At 37.2% G+C, this 22701-nt stretch overlaps 2 protein-coding genes and 1 long non-coding RNA gene across 3 annotated transcripts; 1 reads left to right on the top strand and 2 right to left on the bottom strand.

The window, feature by feature from the left end:
• Positions 1–413: 413 nt before the first annotated feature.
• On the bottom strand, positions 414–1493 carry LOC127869749 (galanin receptor 2a-like). Its single transcript, XM_052412409.1, has one exon. The coding sequence runs from the start codon at positions 1491–1493 to the stop codon at positions 414–416; it is 1080 nt and encodes a 359-aa protein (XP_052268369.1).
• Positions 1494–11178: 9685 nt separating this feature from the next.
• LOC127867159 (uncharacterized) lies at positions 11179–11996 on the bottom strand. The gene is made up of 2 exons (XR_008043339.1): positions 11416–11996; positions 11179–11219 (listed from the first exon to the last, which is right to left on the bottom strand). It is a non-coding gene; the product is annotated as an uncharacterized LOC127867159 (long non-coding RNA).
• A 20-nt stretch (positions 11997–12016) lies between these two features.
• LOC127869748 (trophinin-like) lies at positions 12017–12781 on the top strand. Its single transcript, XM_052412408.1, has one exon. It carries the CDS (start codon positions 12017–12019, stop codon positions 12779–12781), a length of 765 nt encoding a protein of 254 aa, XP_052268368.1.
• Positions 12782–22701: the final 9920 nt, after the last annotated feature.

Below are 22701 nucleotides of genomic sequence, written 5' to 3'. Positions count from 1 at the left end.
TTTTAAAAATAGTGTATAATGTAAGGTTCATTATATAAGATAAATTACCTAAATTAAAATAAGTAAAAATAACAACGGTAAATTATTGTACCACGTGGCTAGACTATCATCACGTGGTTGGTTATGAAGGCATGGATTTGATCCAGCTATGCTGGTTCCCGTCAAATCTCTGCGCGGAGGCTGGGGCCTTTCATAGAGTTGAAGGCCTGTATACTTACAACACCGTGTCACCTTATTTTCGAAATCACACATTTATTAAAGGTGTAGAATAATTCTAATATGTATTACCAATATCCAAAATCAATCCAGCATAATTATGTGTTTAATAATATGAAATATGTCACAGTGTTAACGATAACGGTTTGGTCGGCATTTTGCTGCTGGTGGCATTAAGATTTCGTCTGCATCGGCCCCTAGCTTCCAAACAGGCTGGTGCCTTGTGTTGCCTTACAGCAAAGCAGGCTTCTCAGTTCTCCGCGGAACTTCGAGCCGCTGAACACGTAGATGGCAAAGTTGAAGGTGGCGTTGAAGAGGCTGAGCAGAATGGTAACATCGTTCAGGAACTGAATGTACAGGTAACCGAACCAGGCCGTGTAAGGATCAACTAACGCGAGCGCCAGGAGTCTCTCTCTCTGGTAGGGGATGTACACAAAACAGACTGACATTGGTGTCATCGTGACGAGGAATAGCACGCACAGTGCTATCATGAGAATCGACACTGGACGCGTGTCGCGTGCCTGACCGGAAACGTTCATCCGCTGACGTCTTGAACGGGAGCGCGCGAGCTGCACTACGATGATGACGTTGCCAATGAGTAGCAGCGGGAACGGCGCGCCGAACCTTAACGTGAAATCGATCCATCCGTAAACGTAGTCCCATATGTCGTAGTATTCCTTCGTGGACGGAGTGCACGTCCTGCCATTGTATCCATTCACATCAAATATCACCGGTATTATTATATTAATACCGAACACGGCTAGCACAATGGTGACGATGATCAACCCAGCGTTTCGTGGGGAACAGCCCAGTTTCACTTTATGCGGGAAGAGCACACAAGCTGTCCTCTCGAGCGTGACAGCCACGATCAGCCACGAGGAGAGCTGGGTGCTGCAGTAGGCAAGGTAGACTATCGCTTTACACCCGGGGTTACTTAGCAACCGGATATCAACGCCCCAGGTATAGAACACCCAGTGTGGCAGAAGTGCGCTGAACAAGATGAGCGTATCTGAAAGCGCCAGAGCAAACAGAAACATCGCCGTTGACGTTATTTTCTTCTGACGAAGCAGCACGAAAATAGTCACAGCGTTTCCGATCGTTCCAATGGAAATAAGAATCGGCGGGATAACCTTCCAGAGCAGCACCCTCGTGTTTTCATAGTAACTGTCCAGCGGATAATCCCACCCGGAAACGTCTCGCGACGTCGCGTCGAACGTCTCCTGTTCTGTAACGTTTATCAAAGTAACATTACTAGCAAACTTTGTAGTTGCATCCATAGTTTCCTAAGTTTCGATTGTTGTTTTTTTCGTTCGAAACTCTTTTGATTTAACAAGTATTATAAATTTATTTTTATCGGGCCACTTTTCATGTTCGGTCAGGCACCTATACGTAGTATCATGTTCGGTCAGGCACCTATACGTAGTATCATGTTCGGTCAGGCACCTATAAACGGGCAGTACCCGGCTCAAAATAACCACCCGAATATATGTTGTATTCGTCTTTATTATTATACGAATTCCATGTCACTGAAACATATATAAACATGGTATCAGACACTATATTATTATATGCAAAGTAACAAATATATAAAACATATCATGTGTGGCCTTTAACAAGTTACAATGAAATATATATAAAAGATCTGGTAACATGATAAATGGTACATATACAGCATAAACATACAATTACATGAGATCTCAACTCTTTCTCGTTCTCACTTACCATTTGTGGAATGTGTACGGAACTCTCTCTCAATCTTATACAATTCTCTGCGGGTGTTGTGCTACTGCTGCAAATAAGATTATACATGTGAAGAGTATGGGAAACTGTGAATTATAGGAATCGTTAGCACGTTTAGGATGGCAATGCTGCTTTTCTGAATTTAACCTAATTACTTATCAAATATGAGTTATATCAACTCACAACATAAATACAACTCAATGCAAATACAAGAAAGAGTAAATGCAAACAGGTAGAAATAGAACTAACCTTATATTGAAGTAATGGCAACTCTGTACTATAAATGTACCTCTTAAAAGTAGATGTGTACAGCTCTGTGTTCAAGTTAGAAGTGTCCAGAAGACAAAGGAAAGGGCGGGAAAATAACTGGTCAAGCCTGACTGAACAATTATATAAACTGGACATGTGTAACTCACATGCTTGACTGACTTTAACTCTAAGACTGGCCACAGGAGCACAGCTTAATAAGTAACCCAGGTAAACACAATGCGTTATATGGAAATAATAACATTTAAAACAGAACACATGAACAGAATCCGTGAAATGAATATTTCAACCCTGTTACAGACTTCCCTGGCCCGAAAAATGATGTCCTCATCATAACAAACCAAGAAGAAAACAAAATTGTCATGTCACAGTAAAAACAGAATCGTCCGTCAACAAATAACCTTTCTATACAAAATAGATACAATACCTATCTATCTCACTATACTGTTTATAATAACAGCATTGTACAAGCAAGAACAACATACTTTATCGAAACTACATCCACTAGTTATACTACTGAATAACTGATACATACTTACCTTACATAAATGTATAAATATGATTCTGACTCTTTTCCTCCTGCTCTTCAGAACTGTGTCCTCACATTAAAATAATACATTAAAAAAATCAATTGATACTATATGCAATATCAGCAATTCACATTGTTAATAAGAAAGTTACAAAAATAACATCACGTCACTCGCATGAAAACTCACTGAAATTTATTTCAGAGATAACTCTTTCTGATAATTATTAATCAGAATAATACTGCCCGAACTTTGCACAAAAAAAAACAACATCTGATATAAAATACACACAAAATACATACACAATATTGTTTAAAATATGTTAAAACAAATTTTTTTTTTTAATGAAAATTTCACTGAAAAATACCAGAAACCATACGTCCAGCTGTCTTACTGTCTAATTGATTTAAAACACCTGAGACAATCAATTTATTTAATGCCTCAAACCTGGCATCTTGTGGTCTTGGTACCACACAAGCATTCATCTGGTAATCCTTATACCGATCTGGAGGTCGTCTCTCTCTGACAGATTGTCTTGGTTTTGGTGTTGGAGCTCTAGTATCCGATGTAGATGTCTCTGTCCTTATCGGTTGTGCTTCATCCATTTCTATAGGGACTTCAATTTCTTCTTGATTATTATTATCTTGATCTTGTATAGGGTATTCAGTAATGTCTGGTTCTTCAGTAATGTCAGCTTCTTGCGACAAATCTACTTGATGAGGTACGTTTTCAGGCATCTCTTCTTCGTTGTTCTCTTCTTCATTCCCTGCTGTAGATTCAGGAACATCTTCAACAACGTCATCTACTCTATCCTCTGCTTGTATTAATTCTTCCCTATCTTCGTTTCGTTGTTCTCCGGGAACTTCACTAGAAATATCATCTCTGTCTTCTATCCTCGATTCTTCTGTAGACATATCTATGTTTTCCGTCCTTGATTCTTCTCTAGACATATCTATGTCGTCAGCTAGGATATGGGCGTCCCCACCTCTTGAAAAATATACAAGATCTCCTGCATCAGACTCATCCTCATCATCGTCTTCCATCTTTTCTACTTCTTTGGATGCATCCATGGTCTTCTTGTCTGATAATTCTTCTACTTCTTCTTCTGCTACGTCTACAGGTATGCTGTTACCTGAAGTAGTCTCCTGATTATCCCGGAACTCTTCTGCTTCATCCTGATTAACCAACAGGCGCAGATGATTCCTGTGCAGAGTTTTCTCCTTACCTGATTCTGACCTGACACGATAGACTGGTATATGGTCATTTACTTGTTCTAGGACAGTAAAAACTTCCTCTTCAAACTTATCTACCAGTTTGTGTTTTCCTTCAGTATGGGATAGGATTTTTACAAGAACCTTATCCCCTACTTGAACTCTTGCTGCTCGAGCTTTCATGTCATAATACTTCTTTTGCTTACCTTTGGCATTTTCTACATACTGTTCAACTATGTCTCTTGTCCTCTTCATTCTCATCTTTAAATGTTCAATGTAATCTTTGGTTTCTTTGGTCTTGAATTCTGATGTTACTTGTTCAAACTTGGTGTCCATGGGTAATTTTGCTTTACGTCCGAACATTAATTCGAAAGGTGATACTCTTGTCGATTCGTGTGGAGTACAATTGTAGCAAAATACCAGATGCTTAATGTAATCAGTCCAATGTTTCTTCTGATCATTCTCTAATGTTCCAAGCATGCCTAGTAATGTTCTATTAAATCTTTCTGGAGTTCCGTTTCCTTGAGGATGGTAAATAGAAGTATGAGTTTTCTTTGTATTGGTTAATTTGCAGAGCTCTTTGATTATCTGTGATTCGAAATTGGCTCCTTGGTCAGAGTGTAAAGTTGTTGGAATACCATACTGAACAACAAAATTGTTATAAAAGGCTTCGGCGGTTGTTTTCGCTGTCTGGTTCTTTGTCGGAATGGCCATGGCAAATTTGGTATAATGATCCGTTATCACTAGGATGTTACTATGTCCTTTAGATGGTTCAACTGACAGAAAGTCAAAGCACACTAATTCTAATGGATAAGTTGTATTCACATTAATCATTGGTGCCCTTGTATTCACTGTTGTCTTTCTCCTTAAACATCGATTACATCCTGTGACATGTTTCTCCACATCTGTTGTAATTCCTGGCCAAAAATAGCGTTCTCTCAGTAATCTTAGTGTCCTATCTCTTCCAGGGTGACCACAGTCGTCATGAAATCCTTCTAGTATTTCTCTCTTATAGCAGTTTGGTATAACGAGTTGTTCAATAATCTCTTCATTCTCATGTAAATTCCTGTACAGAATGCCTCTCTTTATGATAAAGTTTTCAAAGTTCTTTTTCATTATGATATCTCCAGGTAGAGTATTAAATTGGGGTAGGGTCTTGTCTATAGTTGCTATTCTCCACTTTTCAATTAATTGATCTTGTCTCTGTGCTTTCCTAATTTCTCTTAATTCAAGCTGTGCTATAGGTTGCATTGGTGTTTCTGTAGCTTCTATGATGTTGAGTGACAATGCTGGTAGTGTGTCAATGAGTGCTGGTGTTATGTACTTGCAAATTGTTTTCACTGTGCTGTTGTCTATTTTGATGTTTTCATGTTGTTGTTGGTCTATGATTTTGTGGTGAGGATATCTGCTGAGTGCATCTGCATCTGTGTTGTTTCTGCCTGCCCTGTATATGATGTCAAAGTTGTAATTGCCCAAATCTGATGCCCATCTTTGCCCTGTTGCGTCTAATTTCGCTGTAGTGAGAATGTAAGTGAGTGGATTGTTATCTGTGAGTAATGTAAAGTGAGTGTTGGTTAAGTAATCTGAAAACTTTTCGGTGACTGCCCATTTTAATGCCAAAAATTCTAATTTGAAAGCTGCGTAGTTTGATTCTGATTTACTGAGTGACCTGCTTGCATATGCTATGACGTGTTTGGTGTTGTCGTGATGTTGTTGATATAGCACAGCTCCTAAACCCTTACCTGATGCATCCGTGTGTACTTCAAACGGTAAGTTGAAATCTGGATATGCCAGAACTGGAGGTGTAGACAGAATTTCTTTCAGATTAGTAAATATATCTTCTTCAGTGTCTGTCCATTTCCATTCCTTCAGTGGTTTCTTCTGTCCCTTCTTTGCTTTGGTTGGTGGTAACAGATCATTCAACGGTCTCGTAATTTTGCTAAAGTCTTGAATAAATCTTCTGTAATATCCAGCAAATGACAAAAAACTTCTCAATTCTTCTGGTGTGCTTGGTGATGGCCAGTTTCTGATCTTGTCTATCTTACTTGGGTCAGTTTCAATTCCTTTACTACTCACAATGTGTCCTAGGAAAGCTATCTTTTCTCTGAAGAATTCACATTTTTCAGGAGCTAGTTTCAAACCAAATTCCCTTAATCTGTCAAAAATGGTGTTTATGTTATGTAGGTGTTCCTCAAAAGTTTTACTAAAGATGATAAGGTCGTCCAAATAAATAACGCAGATCTTCATATTCAAATCTCCTAACATTTCCTCTGAATTTCTTTGAAATGTTGCTGGGGCATTTGTCAATCCGAATGGCATTTTTCGGAAGTGGTAAAACCCTAGTGCTCCTACTGTAAAGGCTGTTCTTTCCTTATGCTCCTCCTCAATTTCAATTTGATGATAACCTGATTTCATATCCAACGTAGAAAAATACATCGCCCCCTGTAAACAATCAAAAACGTCTTCTATTCTGGGAAGGGCATAGGAGTCTTTAATAGTCTTGGCATTAAGATTTCTAAAGTCTATACACATTCTGAGTGTTCCATTCTTCTTCCTAACAAGAACTACTGGTGATGCCCATGGAGATTTGGATGGTGTTATTATACCGCATGAAAGTAACTGTTCCAGATGTGCTCTAACCTCTTCAACCATGTTAGGTGGTATCCTGCGATGTCTCATTTTAAATGGCGTTTCGTCATGTAGATTTATTCTATGTTTGGTTTTCGTACACGTTCCTATATCTGTGTCAGAAGTTGAAAATAAATCCTTGTGTTTTTGAAGAAGTGTTTTTAATTGTTCTCTTTGTTCAGGTGTTAAAATGTTGTCTTTGTCGATGTCCAAGCTTTCTATCAATGCCTCTTGTCTTCTCTTCAAATCTTCCTCTTCCTTCAGGTGTCTCCTTGTTGTATCATCTTCAATGTCAACTGGCTGTAGCTCTGCAATGATGGCTCTGGGTGCTATTGTAACTGTATTATAGGTGACGTTAGATAACTCCACTACATACTCATTCTTCTTAAAGTCATAATTCACGAGAGCTGGTCCGATGTCAATGAAGTCAGGAAGTGATGAATCTCCTATCTCTGATATCAATGCATTACATTCACTGTATGGTAGTTTTCTATAAGCTGTCACTGGTATATGTTTGGTTTGATTTGGTCCTATGGTAATCTTCTGTTCAGTAGCACATCTCAGTATAGCCAGACAATTCTTGTTTCTTCTAAGTGCTTTCTCTCTTATTACTAAACATCTAAAGCTTAAAAACCATGGAGTATGTAAATTAGCCTTCTGTAAAAATTGTTCACCAAAATTATCTTTGCAGTCTTGTAGTAATGTTTTCAATATGTTTGTTCCTAGAATTATTGGAGTTCTTGCAGAGTATTTCGTATCTGGTGATATCAAAAAGAGACATTGCTTTGATGTTGCTTTCTCCAATCCATTTTCAATACTAATGGTAGCTTCTATACATCCTAAGTATGGGAGTTGTTGACCATCAGCGCATTCTATGTTGATCATTTCTGTCAGTGGCTCTAATTCAGTATCAGCTAAGTGTTCTTTATAGAATGTTTCAGATATAATACTTACGCATGATCCAGTGTCCAAAAGAGCTGTGGTTGTATTGTTGTTAATATTCAGGTTGACTTCATTCACATCTCCAACTAGTTGAGGGTCTTTCTTAGTCTCTGGTGTGCTCCTCTCCGACCCGGCGACTGGAGCACAAACTAGTTTGGGCACTCCCTAGCAATGTGTCCACGTTGATTGCAGTGGTAACAGGTGGGCATAAACGTGGTTGATGACAGTGGCCTTGATGGTTCCCTTCTTGTTGTTCCTCTGAAACCCCTCTGATCTGGCCGGAAATGTCTATCATAACCGTGTTGTCCACGCCGAGCACCTCTGCTGATAAATGGTGTGTACTGGTTCTCTGACTGACCTGTTACTTTCTCTCTTTCTAATCTATCGATTCTTTCATTCAACCTTTTGAGTTGTGACAGGACTTCAGTCAATTCTGGTGCTGTTGTATTTACCGCAGGGTTGGCTGGCTTTGTTGTCTCTCTTTTCTCCTCTCTATCTTCAGACTCCATCTTTCTTAGATAGATTTTAAAGGCGTCATAATCATGTTCTGTTTCAAACTTGTAAGCTGCCTGCTGCCTGAGTTCCTTCTTCAATCCTTGGTATAAGACCCCTTTAATTATATTGTCATCCTTCTTAATACCCCCCAAAGAAACTGCCTTGTCGTACAAGTCTTCAAGCTTAGAAGAAAATGATGCAATGGACTCTGCAGGTTGCTGGGAACAATTGTAAAACTTTCTTAGAATAGTTTCCTTCGTTTCAACATTTCCATATGTACTCTCCAGCTTCCACATAACTTCATTCACTGTAACCTTTGTTCCTAGTCGTCTTAATATGTCAGCCACATCTTCTTTGGCAGCCTTTCTTATTCCAAATAATATTTGCTCTTCTCTGAATATCCTATCAGCCATCAAAGACTGAACTTCAAACTTGAAACTCTCCCAACTGGCTTCTCCTTTTCCACTAACCCCTCCAAAGGTTGATATCCTGGGGTAGCTACTACTATTGAAGGTTCTGTCATCCCCATATCTTCTTTCCTCAAAGGTTCTTCTGTCCTCAAAGTGTCTTCTGTCTTCAAAGTGTCTTCTGTCCTCAACATATCTTAAAGTATCAGCTGACCTATACCTATCTTCAGATTTTTCCCGACATCTATATGTGGACATAAATTTGATTAAGTCTTCTGTATTTTCAATTTCAGGCTTAACATCAAGCTTCTTAAATGCTTCAAGCAATTTCCTATCTTCCTCTGTAATATCCTGACCTCCTTCTTCTTGAACAGTCTCCATAATCTTTCCTTCACTTGATGCCATGTTCATTTAACTTCAAATTCAACTTTCAATTATCAGTGATTTAATGCAACCTATCAATTAATCAATTAATTAATTCTGTCAAATAATCAATTCATGTCAACTTCAAAGTCAATAGTTTCCGAAGAAATAATGATAACCCTTCCAAGTATATTGTGTTTCAAAGAAACACTAATCTCTTCCAACATACATAGTATAATATAGCTTAGACCAAATAAAGTTCAAAGTCAGTTAAATGCTACCCAAAATTCAAAGTTGCTGCCAATAAAACAACAAACAAACACCTCACTGATGTCAGTATTGCATCAACTCAACCTTAAGTTCAACCAAATAAATCCTCAAAGACTAATTAAGTTGCAATTCAAAGTGAACTTCTATAAAATCAATTCAAAGTATAAGTACAAACAAATGAATCCACTTTAAATCAAATTCAATAAGTGGAAACACCAGTTAAATCACTTTTGCACTGTCTGAAAGTCAATCAATAATCACCAAGTATAATGAATAATAAATAAATCACTTGTGCGCAAACGGATCCTGGACTAAGAATATTATCACAAAGTATAAAAAAAAAAAAGTTAAGATACAAGTAAATTAATTGACCCACAATGAACCAATCAATCAAGTATCACAACTAAAACAAAACATCAAATTCAAACTTCAAAGTATGAACAGTGATGCACTTTCACACAATTTCAGCAACGTTCAAACTAATTCGGTCACAAAAGCACAAACCCAAAATTGAATGAACTGAAAAATAGACTCCAAAGTACAAGAACAAGCTAACACACTATTGCGTCAACTTAAGTCACAACTAAACATGCACAACTTCAATCACCTATATCAAACAGAACTTCAACACACTATGTGTAAATGGAATGCAATGTACATGAAAATAATTAATTATCCAAAATGTCCAAGAATAATTCCAAATAAGATATGAAATGAAATTAACTAAGTATTTCCATCCGTAAACTGCAAGGAAGAACCTAAAAATCAAAGTCCAACTTAGAATAATACAATATAAATAAAACCAAATATTTCAAATCAAACCTAAGTATCAATAATAAATGAAAATATTTCACAAAAAAATAAAGAAGTTTAAATAAGTGTTCAAAATAATTTCAAATTAAATTCAAATGAATAAATTGCACCAAGTATTTTAATTCAAATCACTCAACCTACACTGTGTTATAAGTATTAACTTCAGAAATATTAAACGCCAAAATAAAAATGCAATGCCCTGAGACAAATCAAATTAACTAAAATAACAACCAAAGAAGCCGACCACAAATGTGTAAACAGATTTACCTGATATCAGCTCACACGGGAGACATCTGTCCAAAACAGACCTTACCTATATGTACATGTACTACTACACTGTGTTGAGAATTACTACTCTACTACAACCTCCATATAAGGTAAAATAGTAGTCACATGGTCTGTCAGTGAAAAAAAAAATTCAGTCATGTGTCAACCAATGAAAACCAAGGAAGCGATGATATCCAAACTCAGTATGCAAATTAGGGAATTCTATATCCAATCAAAACCAAATCATGTATAATCAAGGTGAACAAGTGTAACCTGATGTACTGTTAGCAATGCATAAACTCAGGAATGCAGCAAATCAAAACAAACACTCACACAGTAATAAAATGGAATACAATGGACTAAATAGAATTAAGGCCAAAATGTAAAAGGGCTGGATAAAGGTATGGACACTGGGAAAGGGATTATATGAGAATTTATAGAATAAAGAGGTTAAAGGGATAGCAATGAGTTGGTTACAAAATTAATGAATTTATAATCACTTTATGAATAAATTCAAAATAGCAGCATTTCAATGTTTTTAGTAACTGTTGATAAAGGATGAAGAATAGATCTTATAAAGATGTAACCGTCACCAAGTAATTAGAGCAATCAATTATATTAGGTAAACAAATAATATATTCTCTCTCTCACTCACATACATATACTCACGGTTACGAAGAAAGGTGAAGAATACACATATGATGAATATAGGCCACAAATGATTAAAAGTCTGAATATGATACACGATAACTATTTAAAGCTGTCAACTTCACAATTGTCCACACGGTAGGTACACGATATTGCACTATAAATCCTCGGAAATGTTCTAAATACACGGTTAAACGACTCCCACTTCCGCTACATCCTCAACGACCCGTCCAATAAGACTCTTCCTACGTACGCTCAGTCCTCAACGACCCTTCCACGACTTCTCCGCTTTCCACGGGCCGCCTTCCTCCTCTCGGGTCCGCAAAACACGTTGGGCGCCAAATATAAACGGGCAGTACCCGGCTCAAAATAACCACCCGAATATATGTTGTATTCGTCTTTATTATTATACGAATTCCATGTCACTGAAACATATATAAACATGGTATCAGACACTATATTATTATATGCAAAGTAACAAATATATAAAACATATCATGTGTGGCCTTTAACAAGTTACAATGAAATATATATAAAAGATCTGGTAACATGATAAATGGTACATATACAGCATAAACATACAATTACATGAGATCTCAACTCTTTCTCGTTCTCACTTACCATTTGTGGAATGTGTACGGAACTCTCTCTCAATCTTATACAATTCTCTGCGGGTGTTGTGCTACTGCTGCAAATAAGATTATACATGTGAAGAGTATGGGAAACTGTGAATTATAGGAATCGTTAGCACGTTTAGGATGGCAATGCTGCTTTTCTGAATTTAACCTAATTACTTATCAAATATGAGTTATATCAACTCACAACATAAATACAACTCAATGCAAATACAAGAAAGAGTAAATGCAAACAGGTAGAAATAGAACTAACCTTATATTGAAGTAATGGCAACTCTGTACTATAAATGTACCTCTTAAAAGTAGATGTGTACAGCTCTGTGTTCAAGTTAGAAGTGTCCAGAAGACAAAGGAAAGGGCGGGAAAATAACTGGTCAAGCCTGACTGAACAATTATATAAACTGGACATGTGTAACTCACATGCTTGACTGACTTTAACTCTAAGACTGGCCACAGGAGCACAGCTTAATAAGTAACCCAGGTAAACACAATGCGTTATATGGAAATAATAACATTTAAAACAGAACACATGAACAGAATCCGTGAAATGAATATTTCAACCCTGTTACACACCTATACGTAGTATCATGTTCGGTCAGGCGCCTATACGTAGTATCATGTTCGGTCAGGCACCTATACGTAGTATCATGTTCGGTCAGGCACCTATACGTAGTATCATGTTCGGTCAGGCACCTATACGTAGTTTCATGTTCGGTCAGGCACCTATACGTAGTATCATGTTCGGTCAGGCACCTATACGTAGTTTCATGTTCGGTCAGGCACCTATACGTAGTTTCATGTTCGGTCAGGCACCTATACGTAGTATCATGTTCGGTCAGGCACCTATACGTAGTATCATGTTCGGTCAGGCACCTATACGTAGTTTCATGTTCGGTCAGGCACCTATACGTAGTATCATGTTCGGTCAGGCACCTATACGTAGTTTCATGTTCGGTCAGGCACCTATACGTAGTTTCATGTTCGGTCAGGCACCTATACGTAGTTTCATGTTCGGTCAGGCACCTATACGTAGTATCATGTTCGGTCAGGCACCTATACGTAGTTTCATGTTCGGTCAGGCACCTATACGTAGTATCATGTTCGGTCAGGCACCTATACGTAGTATCATGTTCGGTCAGGCACCTATACGTAGTATCATGTTCGGTCAGGCACCTATACGTAGTATCATGTTCGGTCAGGCACCTATACGTAGTATCATGTTCGGTCAGGCACCTATACGTAGTTTCATGTTCGGTCAGGCACCTATACGTAGTATCATGTTCGGTCAGGCACCTATACGTAGTTTCGCGATCTCTGATCTGAGAAGATTCTTCTATAAAAAATACTGGTAATTTTTCATAAATTCTCAGCAAAAAGCGATTCTGGTTCTGCCTAGATAATTATTTGAGGTGTAATTTGCCTGATGGTTTTGTCATCTATGTTTAGGTTATTCATCTAGTGGGGGAAGGATTAATCATCTCATACTGTTATGTTTGTGCTCAATATGTTAAAACATTACATTAGAAATAATTACGTGAACACGTTATTAATAATGCAGGAATGATAATTGGATTCGAGTCAGGAGCAAATCAGAAGGGAACGTAGTTTTTCAAAAATTAACAATTATCACTAATTTTGGAGCGACCCATAAAATATGGTGATTATGGAAGCTATCAGTACAATTACTAGGTTGTTTGTCACCGCCATCAAGGACACCTCGTATTCATGAGAACTACATCGTGCTTCTGAAGCTGCCCAAGCCAATCTTGCGTTCGCTCGTAAATATTCGCATATCGTAGCCTGAAATGTACATGAAAGATATTGTGACACAAAAAAACGAGCATTTTGTTTCATGGAACAACAACTCTGCGTGGAGATTGAAAGATCATTACGCAGACTTCATACCTGAGAATTTATGAGAAATAGTAACAGTATTTGGTATATTATTGTCAAGAAAAAGCAGTGGCTTTGTCTACGTACATGTGGAACAAACTCATGTTGAACAATCAAATATTATGTGCTCGTTTTCTAATGACTAACAATTACAGAGTCAAAGAGGACTACATATAAAATCTCAAAAGAAAAACAAAATGTGTCGCTAATTGTATACAATATCTGGTTTTAACGAATGTCTCCTAGGGACATAACGTAAGTATATGATATATTTACTGAAACCATTTAGATAAATCATTACTTAACTTAAGGCCTTACCTAGTTGAAGTCTTACGGCCGGGTACACAAAACAGAGCTTGTCATTGATATCCTTATACACGGCCGTTTATCACAAGCACCACCTCTTTTTTTGAGTCTGCATGAATTGGAACTGGGAGGTTCCGGGTTCGATCCCCATTGTGGTCGGTCATGTTTCTGGCTGGGTTACATTTGCGCCAAACGTGAACACACCATGTTAGCCAGAGATCCCTCAGGTGTCGTGGCAGTAGGAAATCTGTTGAAGCATTTCACAATTGGAGTGTGTGTGTGTGTAGCAGGGTTCAGTATAAGTAGAACTTATACTGCCTTGCTATGTGAGCTAGATTTTATAGCGACGCGGTATAGTGTCTGCCTGATTTGGAAAGGGGGGGGGGGGTTCTGTATTCGATGGTGGTCGGTCATTTTTCTGGCTGGGTTACACAATCAAAACTTAACTTTAAGTCCGAAGTCAATTGCTACATACAACATAGTAATGGCTTGTTGATTTATTTACAATACTGACTACTCGTTTAATATCCACATGTTCTATTATTGTTATTAAGATCGACCGTTCATTTTCACACGGTTGGTCAAGCGCTTGCGACCAAATACTAGTCATTTAGTTGCTCAATATGTTAAAACATTACATTAGAAATAATTACGTGAACACGTTATTAATAATGCAGGAATGATAATTGGATTCGAGTCAGGAGCAAATCAGAAGGGAACGTAGTTTTTCAAAAATTAACAATTATCACTAATTTTGGAGCGACCCATAAAATATGGTGATTATGGAAGCTATCAGTACAATTACTAGGTTGTTTGTCACCGCCATCAAGGACACCTCGTATTCATGAGAACTACATCGTGCTTCTGAAGCTGCCCAAGCCAATCTTGCGTTCGCTCGTAAATATTCGCATATCGTAGCCTGAAATGTACATGAAAGATATTGTGACACAAAAAAACGAGCATTTTGTTTCATGGAACAACAACTCTGCGTGGAGATTGAAAGATCATTACGCAGACTTCATACCTGAGAATTTATGAGAAATAGTAACAGTATTTGGTATATTATTGTCAAGAAAAAGCAGTGGCTTTGTCTACGTACATGTGGAACAAACTCATGTTGAACAATCAAATATTATGTGCTCGTTTTCTAATGACTAACAATTACAGAGTCAAAGAGGACTACATATAAAATCTCAAAAGAAAAACAAAATGTGTCGCTAATTGTATACAATATCTGGTTTTAACGAATGTCTCCTAGGGACATAACGTAAGTATATGATATATTTACTGAAACCATTTAGATAAATCATTACTTAACTTAAGGCCTTACCTAGTTGAAGTCTTACGGCCGGGTACACAAAACAGAGCTTGTCATTGATATCCTTATACACGGCCGTTTATCACAAGCACCACCTCTTTTTTTGAGTCTGCATGAATTGGAACTGGGAGGTTCCGGGTTCGATCCCCATTGTGGTCGGTCATGTTTCTGGCTGGGTTACATTTGCGCCAAACGTGAACACACCATGTTAGCCAGAGATCCCTCAGGTGTCGTGGCAGTAGGAAATCTGTTGAAGCATTTCACAATTGGAGTGTGTGTGTGTGTAGCAGGGTTCAGTATAAGTAGAACTTATACTGCCTTGCTATGTGAGCTAGATTTTATAGCGACGCGGTATAGTGTCTGCCTGATTTGGAAAGGGGGGGGGGGGGTTCTGTATTCGATGGTGGTCGGTCATTTTTCTGGCTGGGTTACACAATCAAAACTTAACTTTAAGTCCGAAGTCAAATGCTACATACAACATAGTAATGGCTTGTTGATTTATTTACAATACTGACTACTCGTTTAATATCCACATGTTCTATTATTGTTATTAAGATCGACCGTTCATTTTCACACGGTTGGTCAAGCGCTTGCGACCAAATACTAGTCATTTAGTTGTTTTATCTGATTTACACTTTGGATTGTAATTAATTAGGTTTCTGATATAAAAGGAATTATACCGCAAACGCTGTCCAAATAATAAAAAACGCAATTTTATTTGCATTTTCAATGAAGCCAATCTATCAGTCAATGCAAAGGTATTTTTAACAGAAGACGCTTCAATATGAATGAGGTCCTTCCGGTATGGAGCTCACATGCGACGGGACCGGGGATTGCACCCGGGTCGCCTAAGATAGAAGCGATTGTACCAACCACTGCGCTTAGCGGACAGCCTCGTGGTACACGTAACAAGGACCTGCGGTATACGACCTCGGGTAATCTTGTCTGGGTGACTAATCTGTTGAAATGAAATAACGGTTCTCCCGTTAAGTGCGTTTTAGTGTAAAATCCACATAAAATTTATTGATATTGTCTAGTTGTTGTTCCAAACACAAAGCGAGCGATTTCTATTAGACTCGTCAAATTTAACAGAATTATAAATTCTTAAGACACCAATTTATCGTCATTGTCCATCTAAATACAGTCGTTTTCGGCCATTATAAACACTGCGGTTTTATTGCCTTACATTCAATGTGTTATCATAACGCCTGAATGTGTCCGGGAAGATGGTATTGTTAACGTTACATTCTCATCCTTGCTATATACTTAGTGGTTAATAAGTTGATACTCTATGCTTTGATTACTGTATGCACATAATACGCGCGTTACTAGTAAAATGTGGGAGAGGGGGGATAATCCTCCAGCGGAGGGGCGGCAAGAATCCTCTCACAATTTATATAATATCATTAATATGTCTTGTATGATTTATAATAAAACAATACATAAACAAAACAATAACAGTGTACAGTGTTGCTTATACCTGGTTTCGCTAATCCCCGTACAAACAGCGTAGACCTTTCATGAGACAGAGAGAAGACAGACACTTTAATTACAACATTCCAGGGAGCTTAACAATCTGTACATCTGTGTCATCATGAAATGCAAGCCTAGGACACAAACAATTGTTTTGCAAAGCTTATTTTGGATAAAATTTCGTATTTTGATGCGAATGGTGGCGGTTTGTGTGTGATTCTTTAATGGTTAGGAATACTTTGCAAAATTGCATTTTCGTGTCGTTTCGGTTTCCCAATGTATGTTATGGTTAATATGGACAGTAGTCATGTTTATGTGTTTAAAGGTTGTAGCTTTTCCCTCTTTACAGTAAATTACATAATGTCGTTAATTGAAAAAAATGAACTCACAAAACAGTAACACAATACAGAAACACCCGTAGATATTGACACTGGTACGAAATGACGAATGGGCCGTCATGAAAAGTAATTAACGATTGAAAATTATATCCACATTTTGGCGATCTTACTGCTTTCTTACGGTTGCTAAGGACATCGATGACCGATGTGGCCGAACTCCGACATCTAGTACGTATCGACCGATTGCAGCAAGAAGTAAAGCGACAACTTTGTCAACTTCTCTTGGAAGCGTCGAACATAATTAAAATTTCTCGAAAGATCCGCGTTTTTATGCTCCCAACTCAGACGCGTCGTAGTGCAGCCGCAGTGCAAACGTCAAAGTCGTAGTGGAGTCGTATTTGATACGCCAAAAATGTAATGTGGACGCTGCGAGGTTGCTGAAAATGCTAAGGACGTGGTAAAACGCCACAAGCACGCGAAGAAAAAAGATAGCAGGTCATCTGGCGTGATGGTTGATGGTATGTGAATAAATTTGTGAAAAACATGTTGGCGTTCTTACTGCGACAATCGACGTTTTCCAAAAACTGACCGTTTTAGTTGAAGAAATTATCCCAATCTGGTATGACGGGGTTATTATCACAATCTGGTATGACGGGGTTATTATCCCAATCTGGTATGACGGGGTTATTATGGGAAAACTGCAGTCACTTCACACTGTATTGATATTTGCAGATATCCTAGAAACCCTCAACAGATATCATAGAAACCCTCAAAAGATGTCCTAGAAACCCTCAATAGATACCCTAGAAACCCTCAACTCGAATTACATTTTGCATACAACTTGTAAACGGACAGTTAATGAACGCTTCGTTGTAATTACGAAGAAGCAAATCCCAGAAATGACTGCCAAGGAAATCAGACAATTCATATTCACTTACAATCTGTATTTAGTGCGAAAACATTCGTAACCAACAGTCGCAGATTGTTGTGCTGGTTGCTATTCGCCAAAGCCTATATTCCGATTTGCCTATGCACTTGGAATTGAAATTTGCATATAAAGGTTGATAATGTCAAAAACAAAATATACTATCGACAACAATTATATGATAATAACATTTCTTAACACTAGCTCGAAACCATCGAAGTGAAGACTTTCAAAACACCGCTCGAGCACCATACTTATTTAACAAAGTTCGTTTTCGTGAATGCAAAAATTGTCCACATGTTAAGTTATTGAGGCCCTATTTTTTCACTTGTTATTAAATTAAAATTCTTCACATTTTGTATTTAGCTTGCGATTGTATTTAGTTGTTTCACGTATGATGAAATATATTAATAATGTTCATGAGTGGTGCAGCCAAAAGTAAAAATATGTATTCTCTATAATCACGGGACGATACAAATAATAATCTACCTAAACATAAGACAACATACTTTTTATTTCATGCTGTTTCGAACGTTTGTTTACATTTAAAAAGGTTGAACACGAGATTTTGTGGGAATAACAAAATGATTACATCATTTCCAAACAAATAACGTACACAATCAATCATTTTCACTGTCATTTTCCACTGTTTGAAACGGTAAATTACAAGTTCTTTAGCAATGATATTTCCTTATAAACCGTATAAAGCATGCAATAAATGAGTAGTAAGAACATTTACTTTTTCCCTAAAATCTACACACATACCCGTTTTGGTTTTGTTCAATTATAGTATGTCTCTCATGATCTGGAGATATCTGACATGATCTGGAGATATCTGACATGATCTGGAGATATCTGACATGATCTGGAGATATCTGACATGATCTGGAGATATCTGACATGATTTGGAGATATCTGACTTTTGAAAAAAAATAACATGATTTTACACATCAAAGCATGTTCTTTATTCATATTGCAAACGAATGATTTTCTATGTTTTATTATCTGAGAGGAAACATGTTCAGTCTGCGGAATTTACTTTAATGTTTTGTGAATCAACACAATCCCATGTGCGCTTAAAAGGATAATCCCGTTTGATAAATGGTCAGGATTATATACTTAAAATCAATACGACACTTATTCACAGTTCTTATCTGCTCTCTTGGTGGTTAAGATGTTCCTTTAACGGACTGATAAATGACGAACAGAGGGGGAAGACATCGGTGTAAATTAGAAATACTCTTTTTTCTTTCCACTCCAATATGGCAACTAATGGTAGAAATCAATCACACACCGAACTATCCAGGTGACATTCCACTATTCTTTCAAGACAGCGAGATTACGCTTCCACGTTGTATTTAAGATCAAAAGTTATTCCAAATTTAGAGCCACTGACATATTTACGGTTAAGATATTTCAAAACTAAACTGCACACGTTGGAGAATGGATGGAAACAGTTGAAAGAATAGTATTAAGAAGGTCAAGGCGATGGTGTGATTGGTAGATATTGAGTCCATTCTGGAATGAGCATTCATAATTTAGCCGTTTAATTAATTTCTATTGCGTTTTATAGGAGTGGTATGGCTTATCACCGCAAGATGATTTTAGTTGTGAAAAAAATAAGTAAAGTTTTACATTCGTATGTGATCCTTTTGCGACAAGAAAGGTATTATACCATCAATCAAAGTATTTTGCTAAGACTGCGCATTGTGATCTGACTGTCTACAGACTGATGTGGGTGGTGGGTGTTCTCATTTGCTATAAATGATCAAACATTGTCTATGTCAGCAGTTTAAATGTTTACTGATGGCTGATAGTTTACTTCGATGCCCTCTACGTGTGTGTTTTCATGATATCAATATGCATCAGTCACTTCAAATGCAGGGTGGACCTTGATTTGGTCACGTGTCGGAACAAGTTGTGGCTTGTTTAGCCGGGAAAGCGAGAGGGATACGGGTTCGAATCGCTGACAGGCTTCACAGTTTTACCGCCCATTATTATACTCAGTACTTGGAAAAATGGACTGTCAAAATAAATAGCACTCGAAGATGTCCCGTGTCGGGAGTATGACATGTATGCCTAAATTAATCGCTACAAACCGTTATTGCAGATACTGCTATAATTACTGTGAGACACATCTCTTTATCAGTAAATTGTAAATGTTTATGATACCCAATCATCACAATACCACTTCAGATCGCAAGTTTTCGCAACGCAAACCAAAATAAACCAATTAAAATTATTAACAGTCAACAATTCGATATCGCTTATGTCATTCTGCGTCACCAATTACTATTCTATCGCTTATGTCATGACATTTTTGGAATAATCAGACATTAAATGCAATTACTTGAATACTTCATTTGAAGAGGTTAAGCCACACACTATCACTGACTTGAAGTATATAGTAAATATAATGACAGGTAAAATAAAGATGTCAGGTGTGTATCTTAATAGACATTTTTGAAAATATGACTCGTTTTAAAAAATAGTAGACAAAAGCGTATTTATTTCTTAGCCATAATTTATATATAATTGAAAAGTACTACCGTTTTGTTGATTAATTTAATCATTGTGTTGGTTATGCCGTTGTTGCTGCTCTATTTCTGATGGGGATTTACTATGATGCTATTCATGCTGGTCATAACGGCTGTGGTGGAGGTGGTAGTGGTGTTGATGACGATGATAACGACGATTATGGTGATGTCTATTTAGCGGTTATGAATCAGATGATGGTGAGGAAAATGACGATGGACAAATAGTTGAGCTTTTATGATAGAACTAATACATCAGTTATTCATATTAATAAAGCAGTAACAATAATCACTGCAACGTCAACAACTCTTACTCTTCCTTAGCATTTATTCTCAGACAATGCGATTATGTCTCCATTTTCCATTTCTTGTTCTTAACGTTGTGATGTTGTCCACCCTTTGTTTTCTTAAACGCCAATAAATCAGGAGACTTAAAACATCCATTAAGTTGTAATTTCAAAGCGTATAGTATACGTACTTCTAGTGCCCAAGTATTAAAAAATAATCTCGGCCAATCACTTTGTAATTTTCCCGTCTCATAATTTTCTAAGCAGTCGCTTTCGACGTTCCTTTATCTCGTACTCTAGTGGTAAACGGTCTGGAAGCGATTGTGAAGCGACATTAAACGCTGACTTGACAGTCTCAAGTGATGGTCATTTCATGTGTTTGGAATTTATTAATCATTAAGTGTGTTTGGAATTTAATAATCTGAAAAGCACTTTAAATTTACCAAATCGGAGTTAAGTAGTTTGCATGGGTTACCTAGTAGACCGTAGAGCAGGGTCGTTTATTGATATGCGAAGTTATGGAAAATTGTGATCAAAATTGAGGCAAGTGGTCCATGACATAGTGGTAATACTCTGCCCCTTTACTAACCAGCTAACGTATTATTAGTCTGAACCGCGTTCTGCGAAATTCTTGACGTTATGTCTGTTCATACAGTGTCATCTAAGATTAGCCTGTGCAGTCCACACAGGCTAATCAGGACGATACTTTCCACCTAAACTGGATTTTCGTTGTTTATTTCAACGAACAATACAATAAAAGAGACAATGGCTTAGTCAAGTCGATCACTGTCCACGAAAATAAATGATTGCATACTAAAATAGTACAGGTTTTACAAAGGAAAAATACTAAATTTGAGTTAAAACTATTTCATGTGTAGGAAATTTAAAAAAAACACGTTTATTTATGTTTACGTTTGAAAGCGCTTGGTTTGAATGAAATGTATATACTTTATGTACGCTCGTGTGCTTACTCGATCTAGAACCGAATCATCACACGCCATCTCGTGCATGAACACTAGGCAACTAATACTCGCCAAATCTTCACTTTTCGACCATTTAAAAAATATTTGTTGGTATGATTTTTTTCAGACTCAGCAAATGTGAGGTTTTTTAAGTGTTTTTGGACTACGACACAAAATTTATTAATGTAAATCTTCATTTCATAAAGAGCATATGGGTGATTAGGACAATGTTGGGCCCGTGTCCTTATAAATAATAAAACATTTTAGAGGTTATTCTTAAAAACAAAACTGTAAAACAAATGATTGTATCATGAAAAATTATAGAGATTATTATTATTGTGTAATGTGAAGAAGGTTACCCGCACATTCAAGTTTATCAAATATTGCATTCTGTCAATAATATATCTGTTCATTGTTTCGGCAAGTGAAAGATAATCGAAGTATTGTTTGAGAATACTCCGAGGAAGAAAATTGAACATTTGATTGTATTTTTAACGCGATATCAACTATCAATCAGTGCTTTAAAATAAACCGCAACGCCACAGGCATTTAATAGTTCATTTATTTTAAACGTTAAAAAAAAGATTTTATTTGAAATCGGTACCTTTAGACAAAATAAATATACTAGTATGTCACCTGTTTTGGAAAGACGCTCATGTACTCATACATCGCATGACGTACGCAGTCCAGAAAGTGTTTTTGTGTGTCTAAAAATACAACGGGGTTTTTTCAAACGTCGCCCGGAACGTTACGGATATTTACTGTACGTAACACATAAAAATAGCCCGCTTTGCCAGCCGTTGAATACGGAAACAGATTTGACACTTTCAAACAATTTCAAACACAGAATTCACAGTCAGTGGCTTGTATGTTATAGTGGAAACACTCCATTATTGTAGTAAGAATCTATTATTATACCAGAGTGTCGTACTCAATTCCAGACTCGAACAAAATGATTGGCAGGCGGCTCTGAGTTTTCTTGTGCTTTCCTTTTAGACAGACGGTTAAAAAGTGGATCCGAAACAGATATTAAACAAGCAAATTCGTTGAATTGATATCCCCCGCCAATATGCTTCTGGACACAAAAGTGTTATATTTGACACTCAAAAAAAGCATTTTTTCAAGATACAAAGGGCCATAACTCCGTTATTAACAGATGGTGTACAATGCCATTTGCCGTGCATCATCCTCTTATCCATATATATACTCATACCAAGTTTGAATGAAATCCCCCAA

Source organism: Dreissena polymorpha, chromosome 2 (assembly GCF_020536995.1).
Source record: "Dreissena polymorpha isolate Duluth1 chromosome 2, UMN_Dpol_1.0, whole genome shotgun sequence".
Taxonomy (NCBI): domain Eukaryota; kingdom Metazoa; phylum Mollusca; class Bivalvia; order Myida; family Dreissenidae; genus Dreissena; species Dreissena polymorpha.
Note: the sequence above shows the minus strand (reverse complement) of the source record. Positions and strands in the feature narration are given on the sequence as shown.

Coding starts and splice junctions, on each gene's coding strand:
- LOC127869748 (XM_052412408.1), top strand. CDS start 12,017: ATGTTCGGTCAGGCGCCTATACGTAGTATCATGTTCGGTCAGGCACCT.
- LOC127869749 (XM_052412409.1), bottom strand. CDS start 1,493: ATGGATGCAACTACAAAGTTTGCTAGTAATGTTACTTTGATAAACGTT.